The following is a 15000-nucleotide window of genomic DNA, read 5'->3' on the forward strand; positions in this document are numbered from 1 at the left end:
CTTCTACTGTGCTTTGTGTTTCCCCCTCTGTCTTGATTCCTCTGATAAAGGTTGTGAGTGTTGAGTCATTAGGGAGCTTTCAAAGATTAGACATTTACGGATGGGGATAATTGGTGGAAGTAGGGAGGTTTGTTTATACAGGGCTTGATGGCTTCTTGCAGCTCCTCTTGTTTCCTCATGTACTTATAAGGTGACAGTCTCCTTACAAAATTTGGCATTCAGTGGATTTTTAGCAGATCAGAGGATTTGAGATTACGAGAAACTCTGGAACTGAACTCACAAGAAGGGAATGCAGTGTGCTATTTGACATCTGACTGCAACTGTACCTGCTGTGCTGCTGTTGCTTTGGTGAATACAGTGACGCAGTACCCCCTATCTTGAAATGTTTTTAGCTTTCATTAGCATTATTTTGTGGGTCACAGATGGCTTGTCGGGTTCTCAAGAATATATATATATATTTTTTTTTTCAATTAATGATACTGAAATCTCGTTATACCATCACTAAAATCATAAGAAAACTCTTTAGAACTCCAATGACTTTCACCGCTGCCTCTTACACGCTTTCGAGATGAAGAACTGAAATGCTTAGAATCCTGGCTAGTGTGTCGAGGGATGGCAGTAATTGCTTCGCCCGTGTTGTGCTCAGCCAGCTACTTGTTGAGGTGATAGCACTCCTTGTATGTGGGTTTAAATTTTTGTTTCATTACAAAATTGTTTTTTTTTTTTTTAAGGCAAGTCAAATTTTACCGAGAACACAGCAATGTCATAACAAGAGAACATTTCTAAGGATGGGATATTTGAGGTCTTTTATACCATCCCAGGAAGAAAAGGCAGACAGAGGACTAGGTGAGACACGTGGCAGTGTTGGTGGGAGGCTGAAAACCGATCCTGAGCCGTGACAACCATTCAAGTAATAAAGAGAGAAGTTAAGGACGGCCGTATCTCCCAGCAATCTTTGGAGCGTGTGTTGGTATTGCAATAATCATTAACTAACCTAACCTAACCTGACCTAACAAACAAGCAGCATATAATATTTCCACCAGACTCCGCCGCTTTGATATCGCCTATTTTTTCAGCCTAAATAATGCAGAACTTAATGCGTTTCAATTTCACGCTTGGCTCAGTCATTAGCGGGTGTCAGGGGCCGGTAATGGCTTCCCATGGTGGCCGCAGCTGTCCTTTATGGCAGTGTTGGCAGAGATGGACGCAAAAAAAAGAACCACCAGCAAGGGACATGTTTGCGATGAGCTATCTGTTGGTTGCGTTAGGAGTCGCCAGAGCGCACCACCGCCTCAGTCGCTGTTTTTCTGCGTCATGTGTCACACCCACCACCCGCGGGTGATAAGCTACATAACCTAATCTTAAAATAAGACACAGGGAGGATGAAAAATAAAAAAAAACAGTGAGCAAAGACGAAGTGAATCGCAAGAGGAGAGATAAAGGAGAGAGATGAAAGAAGTCTAAAAGAAAAAAGTGAAGTAGAGATTAATTGTATTGCAAAAGAAGACAGTCAGCACGCGGTCCCCTAACCTCTAAATGGCATACTGGCAACAGAACCACCAGTGATGAAAGACACATTAGGAAGGCAAAATAGTGACGTAAATATGTTAATTGCAACAGGAAACAGATGACTGGCGCCCCCTAACCTCAAAGTGCCGCACAGACAACAGAACCACTTAAGCCTGTATTCAGAAACGCTTTGCTGTCTCACCACGGCTATTTTTCAAGGCAACAGAGATGATTAGCCGGATTCTCAAGAGCGTTTGTCCTGTTAATAATATAAAAATCTTGTTAATCTGTCACTACAACCATAGAAACATCCTTAAAAGCCCGTATACCTTCAACTAGAGCCTTTTGAAAATAGTGTAGATACAGCGAGGAAGTGTTTCAGGATATAAGTCTTATAGTCACGTAACAAAGTGAGTACATGATACAGAATTCCAGCATACAACATACGTGGGGCACCTGTTACCTGTGACCTTTCTGATACGGCGCCACAACTCATTAAGCAGTGTGTGTCAGTGTCTTCTGTCTTCCCTCAGTGACGTCAGCTGTCCATTCGTAATCCAAAGTGACTCACGAATTACCAAACCACGAACTCATGTAACCAAACGAGGAAAGGCTTTGTCAGTTGTCGACTAACATAACACAATTACAACCACTGTCCTCAGCGTTTTCCTTCTGTCATAAGGTCTGTATTTTGAAACGCTTTGTTCTCTCACCACGAATATTTCCAAAGGCCACAGAGGTTCTCAAGAATCTTTCTCCTGTTCATGATGTAGAAATTTTGTTATTTTAGAGCCTTTTAAACGTAATGGAGGCGTTGCGCAAAAGTGTTTCAGATAATGATCAGTTCTCTGATCTGCTGAATATCTATCAGTTGTCAACTCTTGTAAGGAGAATGGCAGCAGATCAGAGGAGCCAAGATTAAGGAGCCGTATTCTCAAACGTTTCAGCGTCTTTTCTTGACTTATCCTATCAGACTCTAATGGAAGCTAATGGCGTTTTTTCAAGACGTTTTCGTAATTCTACATAATGTCTGACAAGGATTTTTACGATACTTTATTTGTATTTCGGTATTATTAAGTCTTCTACTTTTACTTCTCAACTTCACAATGTTTTGTACCTTGTCTATTACAACTTTCCTTTCAGATTGTCCTTTCGGATTGTCCTGACTGTTTTAATTTTTGTTCACTAAAACTTTTGTCTTTTCCATAAAATCTAAAAAATATGCAAAATAACTACTGTAATACAAAAACTAACTTTTAAACTTTAAAACACCCACGTAAAGCAAAAAAGTCATCTGTAAGGCCTTAGAAAACAATCCTTATCAGAACACAAAGCCTTTCAGAACACGAACCAAGATTCAGGGACAAAGAAACGCCTTTACACTCTTGCACTGTCTTGGTCGCGTGTTGAAGCTGGGAGTCGGGTCAGGTTTGTGGCGCACTGGTGGCTGCCATACGCGAGAGTGACGCCTGAAACTAGAGAGCCGTCAAATGGTTCTCGTCTCCGTGCTCTTCGCTTCGGTCTAGCAGAGTCAGCGTGAGTGTGGGGGAAGCTCCGAAGTGCGATCCTAGTGTAGTAAAGATGTCGGTGTCTGCGAGTGTTTTGTTATAAGCTAGAGCAGCACAGCATGGCGCCTTCTATACTTTGATCCGGTGATGAGCTTATGCACTCGACGATAAGGCAAGGCAGCAGAGAGACAGTTTTCATACGTTTGTTAGTATATCTTAATTGTCATGACCAAACACATTTCTCTCTCTCTCTCTCTCTCTCTCTCTCTCTCTCTCTCTCTCTCTCTCTCTCTCTCTCTCTCTCTCTCTCTCTCTCTCTCTCTCTCTCTCTCTCTCTCTCTCTCTCTCTCTCTCTCTCTCTCTCTCTCTCTCTCTCTCTCTCTCTCTCTCACATATCAGTCTTACTGACGTTTCTCTCTCAATGGGATATTAAAAACTTTACATCGCGAAGGAAGCTTTTGTACAACTTCGCTGGCGCTGGGTCACAAAACATCGGAGGCAAGGGTGTCGTATTCCCACTTCGAAGACTTGAGTTAGGACCACAGAGAGTACTAGAAGACTGCGTGGCTTTGTTTATGAATCCTTACTTATCACTACCTTACCTTCTTACGGTCACAGAGTTTTGTTTACGAATCCTTACTTATCTCTCTCTTATCTTCTCACGGTTGCAGGGTCACAAAAAAAAAAAGAATAAATAAAAAATCTAATGCAAGTGTCGGATTTTCTCCCGGTAGACTTGAGTTGCAAACGTATTAGAAGCGAGCGTTGTCTGGTTAATACGACCTGCTTACTGAGCGCTTCCTTGTCCTCTCACGATGTTTGCTAAGACGTCCACGTAAGGTTTCATATTTCAACCTAAGCCTCGTGGTGGGAGTTGCCGTGTTTCGTTAGTAAGCTGTATTGGGAATTAAGGATTTGTTGATGGTATAACTTGACGAAGGAAGTAAACTGATCATGGTGGAGGCTGTGAAAATGATTTTTTTTTCTACTTCCCGTGGTATGTAACACACACACACACACACACACACACACACACACACACACACACACACACACACACACACACACACACACACACACAGTGAGAGAGAGAGAGAGAGAGAGAGAGAGAGAGAGAGAGAGAGAGAGAGAGAGAGAGAGAGAGAGAGAGAGAGAGAGAGAGAGAGAGAGAGAGAGAGAGCGGAACAAATGCCAAGGGCTCCCTCTGCCCTGCACACTCCCTGCAACAACAGAGGGCACGGAGGCAGCAGGCAGCGGTGGAGCGTGGCCTGGCATTAGGCCATACTCTAAAACACTTTCGCGTCGCATCTCCACTACTTTCAAAAGGGCTCTAGTTGAAGTTGCATTGTTTTTTTTACTGTGTTTTATGTTTCTAGTGACAGATTAACAAGATTCCTACATTATTAACAGGAGAAACACGCGTGAGAACTGGCTAATCATCTCTGTAGCCTTTGAAAATAGTCGTGGTGGGAGATGAAAGCGTCTCTGAACACGGGCCTTTGCGTCACGGGGTGTTTTCAGCTGTGCATTGTGGGCTGATATGGAGACGAGCGTGCGGGGGACATGGGAGATGGAGGGAAACCGAGCTATTGTCCGTGAATGCGAGATTATTCGTGGCGCGCTGTTCATCTTGTTATGCTATCGAGGACAAAGCCACCGACCTGTGATGGTGCTTGTTACGCCCGCTGATAAGAACGCACACACAGCCCGCGGACACGGTAAAGAGTCACTTCTAAATTTGTGATACCTCTCAGGCAAAAAAGCTTAATTGACTTTGGGGGAGTGGCACCTTCAGTGGGTCTTTTTTCACCTTTCTTGTTGCCCTTGGTCAGAGCCCCTTATATAGGGGAAAAAAAAAAAAAAATGCATTAAACCAGCAGATCTACACGTGGCCGTTCCTGTATTAATCATGTTTATCTGCGTCCATCTATTATTCCTGTCCATAAATTTGTCTGGTCTACTTTTACAAACCTCAAACTAATTCCGCACTGACATCGTGATAAAACTGAGTCTCTTCCATTCATCTTTTACTTTATTTGTGAACCAATTTCTTCCTATCCTTGTCTTAAATCTCACTTAATCAAGCTTGAATTCGTTCCTGCTAGTCGTATCCTGACTACTAATCTTAAGAATTTTTTTGTTCCTCTCACCTTTGTTATAGTCCATATGCCTGACAAATACCTCTTCCAGGTCCCCTCTTAATCTACATCTCCGATTTATGTGAATTTAGAAGTTTAAATCTCCTCTCGCAAGGATTATTCAATTTATCTTGCATAATTTTTAATCATTCTCCTCTGCATTGCAAACCTGCTAAAGGTTTCAGGGGTCGTGGCCTATCGTTTTTTCGCAAATAAATTCTTAACAAAGAGTTATTTTGGCAGTGGATGTTTGAGACCCAGACCTAATTAGCAAAGATATGATTTGGTATCATATATGGATAATGAACACAATTGGAAGAAAAATTTAGGCTAAACTTAGGTAAAATTTACAGTAGCGAGACTAGGTGTCATGATAGATACCCCGCCCATTCATCTTTCGTGACGTCGATGCGATGTTTAACTATGACCTAAGAGTAATGACCCATCCAACCAGCAGTTCTGTCTTTTTGCTTCACTCACTGACTCACTCACGCACGCACGCACACACACACACACACACACACACACACACACACACCGTAGCAATATTTCACCTACTATAGGTATGTATTTTCCTTATATGACAATATCATTTGGGGAAAACCGTTTTACTCGAAGGAAATCACTAAGGGGTATCTTTATCATGGCGACACCTAGCCTCCTTACCAGTGTCTGTAAATTTCAGCTAAGTTTACCCCAAATTTACACCTATATTGCATTCATTTTCCACATATGGCACCAAAGCACATTTTTGACAATTAGGTCAGGGTCTCAAACATCCACTGCCAAAATAGCATCCTTATCCGACGCGTTAAGATTTTATTTGCGAAAAACGACAGGACAATGCGCCTGAAACCTTTACTACACGCCTTCTGCACCAGCAGTGGCGGTAATGCTTCACCAGGCGTTGGTAAACATAACACGCGGTGAACTCTTTTACTGAATGGCTGAACGTTTGAGCACTACACACAAAGATAAAGGAATTTAACAAACCCTTTATAATACATAAAGAATTCACGACTGCAGCGATATATCAAATATGTTCCTTGCACGATGGAAGCAACGTGACACCAATTAATGCATCACAAAGCAAGAGAGGCACAACATTCACACAGTGCCTCCCTAGCAGTGCTCAGTGAAGTGCTTTGTACACACTCAAAAAAATCATCGTTACAGTGCGGTTCGATGAGAGTTTCACACTGAACAATCTGGTAGTCTCGGCAGGATTGATAAGCGCGTTCGACTAAGGCTTCCCACTGTTTGATGAAGCGTTACTGTGGCAGCTCAAATCGTATTGCTTCATTTACAAGTCCTGCTCACTTGATTCATGCAGGTGTAGCCGCACCAAACACACGCATGTAGCCTGTTATCAATGGATCCGTCCTCAGTGTCAGTTAGTATCGTGCTGAATGTGTTACGATACTCTTTTGAGTATGTGTACATATAGGCGTTATTAGTAACAGCGCGACAACCAAATCCTTGCGTGGGAAGGGAAACGGAACCTAACACGCTCCCCAAACGTTTGCTTGTCCGTAGGTGAAACCCCAACATTTTCATCAGCCAGTCAGCGCATAGCAACCGTAGCGCCCATACTAGCAAAGTTGACGAGAAGATTTTATCTGGAATAAAACTGAGGATGTAAAAGTGTTAAGGCCGTGACACTTGGTGCTACATTTTTTTTTTTTTTTTAGCTTATCTTGTAACATTTTACATTGAACAGAACTGGAAACTAAGAAATGACGTCAAAAAAAAAAAATAAATAAAATAAATAAATAAATAAATAAATAAATGAATGAATAATAATAATAATAATAATAATAATAATAATAATAATAATAATAATAATAAAGAAAAGAAAAGAAAAGAGAACTAAATCACATGACATGTCGCATCTTTCCGAGCTTACAGTCTCGGTGGTATTCCTGTCTCATCAACTTCAAGTTAAACTCAGCATATCAAGGTACCTCGAGACTTCTCTTGGACCTTTACCTTGGGACATAATTATGGATTATATCGTCATTTATGCTTAATGAAGTGCTAGTATATTCTCATTGGCGTATAATACGTGAATTTCAGTCTCCTCAACCTGTATATGAGGAAATATTTAGATATAAACACGTTTACAAGACTTTAGTGTACAAGTGAAGAAATAAGGTGATGTTTTTCTGCCAGGTATCACGTTTATTTACAGCGTAAAACATGTTCTGTAAATCAACACGTATGAGAGAGAATTGTGTGATCAGAATAAGAATTATTTTTTTTTTATTTATAAGTGGAAGTAGAAGAATCGCGAAATATTCTGTATCTGAAGATATACGTTCTTCATTTGGAAGAAGCGGCACCACCGCGTGTTCCAACAATGTCGTCAGCTGATGCCTGGTCCACCTCCTCATAAACTCGCCTTCTCTCATCCTTATTTCGTACATGAGGTAAGTAGTATATGAATATTAATCTCCTGTGCTGTGTAGGAAGCTTTATACAGGAAAGTTACTCAGATTTCTTGCTTACAAAGGACAGGAATGTTTAGAGCATGTTCACGGGCGAGCTTCCTGAAGCTGCCATCCCACATATATTTCTCATGCCTTTCGCCCATTGCCATGATCCACGGGTTGCATGCGGTCTTGACTGCCGTATGGCAGTCCGTTACCATTCCTCCTGAATGGAAGAGAGAGCTGGTTGTCCCTATCTGGAAAAGGGAAAGAGGACCGCCAGGACTGCAACAACTACAGTGGTATTACGCTGTTGACTGTGCCAGGCAAGGTCCTTGCCTCCCCTTAATGAGAGAGGGGAGAGCCTTTCTCTCATTTTCACTGAAGGGTCTTTCAAGGAGTGTGGAGGCCTCCATTCCTTCAAAACTCGCGCGTGCGTGCTGGGGGCGTACATACGACTACTCCGGTACCATAACAAAGGATTCGGCTAATCATGTTTACTTACGTGTTTATGCATTCAAGTAAATCAATAAAAAACATCATAGAATTTACTATGATGTCCATGTTAATAAGGAAAGGCATAGAGTCCTGCTTATAGAAAATGTTAGGGATGCCGAATTCCGTTAACCGAAAGCTCTAGATTGCAGTGTTACCACATAAGAGTATTTCACGGAAGGTTTTGATTTGGCAAACTTGCAAGGTTAGGGAAACGTCGGTGACGGTACTACGGCCAAGAGTGTGTTGTCCGACACCACTGTGTCGCAACACTGTGACTTGTACGGCGTAGCAGCTTTGATTATAGGATGAGTGATAGTTTCAGGCACTTCCTCGTGTCATATGGGTGGAAAAATGCATTGCTGTGACAACGTTATAGGTGAAACTAAACTAAACTAGATAAAAGTACTGACAACTCTGGAGTCGTGCACACATCCAAAACAAGATCTGTAAACACGTCTACTTTCCGCCGACACTCAGACAGAGAACTTCCCTTGGGCAAATATGGACTGAGGAGGGAAAGTTATGAATGAAAGTCTGTCAATACTAACGCCTCACATCTCGGTTTGTGTCTTACGGCATCACTGGGTGCTGATACAAAAACTCATAAGCTGTCAAAATGTATTGTACCCCAAGGTGAGGAAAATGCAATTGCTCCCGAGCGCGGTGATGGCCGTCGTCTGGCAGGGGAAGCGTCGTTGCGTTCAGTAGAAACATGCTGTAATAGTGAATACTGTTTGGTTGTGTCTGGGTGCTCGTCCCGCTACTGTAAACGCCTTTTCGGTTAATATTTGCGATATTCTTACTTTGTCCTTGAACACTGACACGATGGTATAATATACTTACTGTAGTGTACGTATGTAAAAGTTTTAGACAGCGCAGTCTTATAGTTAACTCATAAATCCACGTTGAAATAAGAGATGCCTCCCGGAGACTAAGTCCACAAATTGTGTGCACAGTCCTTCCACACACTGAGCCCTGGGACTTCCTATGCATCTCAGGAAGTAGTTTATATGTAAGTAAAAAATAAATGTAGGTAAAATATATGTTAGCTTGTCATTGCACTGAAATTATTGAACGATAAGCATTTTATCATGAGCATTTTATTATGAGGCACATTTTATATGCGATATGTATAAGGGACACTACGAGTGTATTATTATTCCGCGCTGACACATGGTGGCCGCTGCAGTCAGCCGGTTTCCCACTGTGGTGCCCCAATGCCTAAATGGCAGTCGATTGTAGTGGACGCAACTTTAAATGCCATAATTTTATCGTGCACTTCCGTAAGCAAGACGACTTGGGTGTACATTTCTTAAGACTGCACGGTGTTTTGTCGAAATCAGTGGAGTGTTGAACACTCGGTGGCGCCAGTACCCTCTGAGGATGAGGAAGAGGACGACCAACCACAGCCCGGACCTTCCACTTCCTTTTAAGGTATGCGGTTAGGTTAATGTCCTTAGGGGCGGGCTTGGCCTCACTTAGGTCTAGTTTTAGGTTAGGTAAGACTTGGTTAGGTTAGGATCCTTAAAGCGGGGTCCTGAGAGGGCGAAGTCCATCCCTCCCCGGTTAGGTTAGATTAGGTTAGTGTACGTAAGGGGATGTCCAGGGGTGGGGGCGAAGCCCACACGGTTAGGTTAGGGTAGTGTCCTTAAGGGGGGTGGATCCAGATTTGGCGAAGACCATGTTAAGGTAGATTAGATTACTGTCTTAAGGGGGCTCTAGGAGGGCAAAGCACCCTCTTGTTTTCAAGGTATGGCGTATCATCCTTAGACTTTTCATGAAAGTCCTAATTTGGCTTCCCCCACCCTAAAACTCCGCGTTGTGCGTCCCGCCCCTCCTCCCCTCCAAAAAAAAAAAAAAAAAAAAAAATTGCACAGTTTCCTCAAGACTGTCGAGGGAAAGGGGTGCAGTTACGTGACAAGGAAGCCTTTTCTTACGCTAGACCGCATTCCACAGCAACACGGCAGAACACGCCACGCCCACACCAGCACAGCGACATGCTGCGCTGCCCATCTAGTCACTCTTGCCACACTGAGGTAGAGAGGCACCAACGATACCCGAGAGGAGAGTTTTGCCGTCAGCCCCACTCTTCACCACCATTCTGGGCACCAGCACGTCTCACAGTCAATCAGCGCCCAAGCTCAAGCAGTAACAATAAAACACAACGTACATGTCTTCCATGGCACAGTGATGAGCGAGCACTCTGTGAGCAGACACACAGCATTGCGTCAATTCAGTTTAGTCGTTCATGTGTTGGTCGAGAGTGTAGCCTTCTTATCAGCACTGCCTGGTGTTCCTCTTAGTCTGTTTCTGTTGGTTATACTCTTTCAGTGTCTTTCCCTCTTCTTCCACATTTAACACACTATTGTCTTAGTCTCTTTCAATTTTTTTTTTTTCCAGTAAATAGGACTTCATCAATTACACTATCGTCTTCCTCTGTATATCGTCTTTGTAACTATCAATTTTATTGCGATCTGCATAAGCTGGACACTAAGAAAGTCGGAGTGTGCACGCTTGCCGCATTCCCCATCGCGCCATCACAAACACAGCGCACATTTGTTGTCACGGTCTAAAATGGCTGAGTCCGAGCAGGAAAGCCACGACGTCACAGCCTCAAGAGAACATCACGATACGCAGTAGTGCTTACTGGTCCATACAAAACATTCACATTTATTAGAAGTAAAGTATATATTGTACATCGTCATATTTGTTCATTTTACGAATACTAAATCTTACATTAATCCCCCTTCCCCGCAAAAAAAAAAGTAGATAAGGCTTGTAATTACGGAGGATGTGTTTTAGAGGGAATACAGAGATATTCTACGTAAAAGTAGTAGCAGTAGTAGTAGTAGTAGTGGCAGCAGCAGCAGCACCAGCAGCAGGAGTAATGACGATAATAATAATAATAATAATAATAATAATAATAATAATAATAATAATAATAATAACAGATAAAACATTATTTCGAGCAAAGTTTTCATGCTCGTCATTCTCACAAAAGAGCTGACATATCCTCACTATTACCACTGCATCACCGTCTTCTGCCGCTCTCTCCGCCTCCAGTTAGTGAGGGAGTGAGCAGAGTGACCCTTCAGGCACCACGGGACAGGAGCACCGTTGGGAAGATTAGTGATTTTATGCTATATTTGTTACTGCGCCACATCTCTACCCTTTTTTTCTTTACATGTCAAAAAACCTGCCATTTTTCCTTGCTAATGATGATAATGAGGATGATGATATGATGATGATGATAGCGATGATAAAGAGGAGGAGGCAAAGGAGGGGTAGGAGGAGGAAGGGCATTAGAAGAGTGTAAGGAATAGCAGGAGGAGGAGGAGGAGGGCAAGAAGGAGAGAAATCATGAAAAAAAAAGGCAAAAATAAAGAATCAAAGGAGGAGGAAGAGCAGGAGGAAGGGAAAAGATAAGGAGAGAGAGAGAGAGAGAGAGAGAGAGAGAGAGAGAGAGAGAGAGAGAGAGAGAGAGAGAGAGAGAGAGAGAGAGAGAGAGAGAGAGAGAATAAAAAGGAAAGGAGAAAAAGGATGATAGGAATGTGAAAGCGAGGTAAAGGAAGAAAGATGAAAGGAAGATGAGGAGGATAAAGAAGAGGAAGAGAAGGAAGAGGAAAAAAAAAAGGAAAAGGAGATAAGAAGAGTATTTTCCATGATAAGTCCCGCACCTTCTCCCTGATGAATGATCCGCCCTTCTTATCCCGAACTGTCCCCTTTCCTTCTGTCCGTCTGTCTATCTGTTTATCCATCTATCTGTCTTTATGTCTGTTTGTCTGTTTGTCTATCTCTCAGCTTGTCTATATATGTTTGTCTCTGTCCCTTGGTCTGTCTCTCTGTCTTCCTGTCTGTTTGTCTGTCTGCCTCTGTCACTCCGTCTCTCTCTCTCTCTCTCTCTCTCTCTCTCTCTCTCTCTCTCTCTCTCTCTCTCTCTCTCTCTCTCTCTCTCCTTCCTCCCTTCCTCTCTTGGCATCCATCTTTCCCAAAATAAAATAACTCGTATTATAGCACGTATAAACTAACACACACACACACACACACACACACACACACACACACACACTCCTTTATCCATTCCATACTCTCATCGTCTACCGCCTCGCAATGGTCTCTTTCTGCGCCTCTTCCTCACACATTCGCCTCCTCCTTTGTCCTTGCGGTGTGTTCGGGCCCGAGTACTTCCTGGGGAACTGGCGTGCTTGAGGGCAGGTGTAAGAACCCACTCTCTTTTCACGTGTTTGCAAGAGTATGAAAAGAGGATGAGGGTAGCGGATGAATGTGTGTGTGTGTGTGTGTGTGTGTGTGTGTGTGTGTGTGTGTGTGTGTGTGTGTGTGTGTGCGCGCGCGCGCGCGCGCGTGCGTGCATACGCACCGCGCGCCCCTTTAATGAGTTTTTTGTGTGTGATCTCAAATTCAGCCCAGATTTAAGAAAATGTGTTTACGTAACACTTTTTAATGAGGTTGTTCATAAAGTAAGAGTTGTTATGCATATAACAAGAATTTACTTTACATGTTGAGAGTTTTGTTTATGAATCATTCATCACACTGTCATCGTCACTGCCAGACCGTTAGTGGCGGCAGAGTGTCAGGCACTAGTGCAGTAGTTCCCAACCCAAGAGGGGAAAATATAGGGCCCACAAGCTGAGGCACAGACTGCCATGTATTGGACTTCACGCAGCTTGTTGCAGATTGTACAGTTTCTTATTGCTTTCTAGATATGCAAACTTTTCATGTCCAGCACAAAGACTTTACAGTTACCTACAAGGATAAGAATGGATTAGAAGAGTAGGTTTTCCAGTATCTAGCCTTTGAAATGTTCAGAGGTGGCTGTTGAACGAAAGAAAAAGTGCCAGAGCAGACCAGTATGTGAGCAAAGACCCGCGTGGCATAAGCACTGGAAAGAATGACCATGATCGCCGCTCCGTGACTGATCTCGTTTTGACGGCGTGACTCGGTTTAATATCTATAGTCTGCGTCGCCAGTAACACACTCCTGCACTTTCCTCCTTGCTTAGTTATGTTTCTCTACCTGTATCTTTGTAACAGTCTCCTTTACTCCCTGCCTTTATCTTTCTCCAGTATCTTTGCAACACACTTACACGGCTTGTCTGTATCCCACTCCTTGGCTTTGTTCTTCTCACTGTATCTTTAGAATACACTCTCCGCTTCTTGCCTGTATCTTCGTCTCTGGTATGCTGTGTTATAATTGTATCTCTGGAAGATTCCTATGCCATCAGTCTGTATCTCACTGTATCTTAGTAAGGCATTTCTCACTTCTTGCCTGTATGTTTTGTTCCTCTAACTGTTTCTCTGAAACATACTCCTTCAATCCCTTTCTGTGTCTCCTCCCCTGGACGCGTTCGTATCCCTGTACCACGAAGCTCACGGTCTTTCCTCTCACCACATGACTAAGATATACGGCTTCATTGCTCAAGTCTTCCCTTACGGTCGTCTTGCGTTAACATTACTTCGATACCCCCACGTCACGGCCCTAAATCACTGTTATATATAGCTCCACCACCTCCCTCCCACATTTTTCACTGTAGGCAGATGGAAAGAGACAAATAGACAGGGCTGGGCAGGGCGAGGGAGGCACACGTGTAGGTAAAGACAGGAGATGTTAGAACATCGGGACACGAGTCAATAAATACACACACATTACCATATTCACCAGGTGTTTTGTTCCCTGCAGCCACGCGTCTCCTCTCCGACCAGTCCTCGCCCCTGGAGTTCTCGGCGCCCCGCTACTGTGCCGCCCTGCCCGAGGACAGCCCCTTGGCGGCCGTGGTAGGCACCCTCACCGCCACACACACGCATGGTGAGTACCACTTGAACATAGATCTTATCATTCATATATATATATATATATATATATATATATATATATATATATATATATATATATATATATATATATATATATATATATATATATATATATATATATATATATATATTATGTAGGAGGGACACCGGCCAAGGGCAACAAAAATACCCTACCCTCCCCCCCCAAAAAAAAAGCCCACTGAGATGCCGGTCCCTGAACAGGGTCCCTGAACAGGCTCCCTGAACAGGGTCCCTGAACAGGGTCCCTGAACAGGCTCCCTGAACAGGGTCCGAAGCGGTAGTCAAAAATTGAAGGATAACTAATTCTCTTTTTTTTTTTTTTGAGCGGCAAGAGCCCCGAGGAGCTTCTTCATGAGAAGTATTGAAAGTACGACTCTTCAAGGCTACCGTCCCTCTATCTACGGACGCTACATCGACGATATTTTTGTCAGAGTAAAGGACATGTAAGAACTACTAAACTTCAAGCGACGCCTCACCTGCTCTTCTGGCCTCAATTTTACATTTGAAGAAGCTACTTAAGGCCGTCTTCCCTTCCTTGATGTCCTAGTCTCCGCCTGCAACTCTGGTTTCAAGACAACAGTTTACGTGACAGAAACCAACAAAGGACTCTGCCTCAACGGTAACAGCGAGTGCCCAGAACGCTACCTTCGCTCCACGATCAGCGCTTACATCCGCCGAGCACTTTCCCACTGCTCTTCGTGGAAAAGCCTCCACTGAGAACTGGAGAGGCTCAGCCAGATCCTCGTCAACAACGGGTACAGAAACAGCGACATCATCGCAGCAATAAATTGTGCCGTAGACAAGTGGTACTGCCAGCCAGAGAAAAACACCACAGGTAGAGAAAATATCAAGTTATACTACAGAAGCTTCATGTCACAAGACTACAAGGCAGAAGAAAGAATAATAAAAGACATTATCTACAGAAACGTCAAACCTGTAGATCCCAAAAAAAAAAAAAAACGACTCCAGCTCACCATCTACTACAAAAGCATGAAAACATCAAATCTACTAATCAGGAATCGACCCACGCAGACAAGGACAGCTTTGCAGCAAGACAATTTTAGAC

The 15000-nt window shown here is 43.2% G+C and overlaps 1 protein-coding gene across 1 annotated transcript in view; it reads left to right on the forward strand.

Annotated features, from left to right (window-relative positions):
• Positions 1 to 15000, forward strand: part of LOC135099586 (putative neural-cadherin 2) — a 75267-nt gene that overhangs the window by 31924 nt on the left and 28343 nt on the right. Inside the window, exon 5 of the mRNA XM_064001980.1 lies at positions 13780 to 13905. Coding sequence (XP_063858050.1) covers positions 13780 to 13905 — 126 coding nt within the window. The remainder of the gene's footprint in view (positions 1 to 13779; positions 13906 to 15000) is intronic.

This window comes from Scylla paramamosain, unplaced genomic scaffold (assembly GCF_035594125.1).
Source record: "Scylla paramamosain isolate STU-SP2022 unplaced genomic scaffold, ASM3559412v1 Contig152, whole genome shotgun sequence".
NCBI lineage: Eukaryota > Metazoa > Arthropoda > Malacostraca > Decapoda > Portunidae > Scylla > Scylla paramamosain.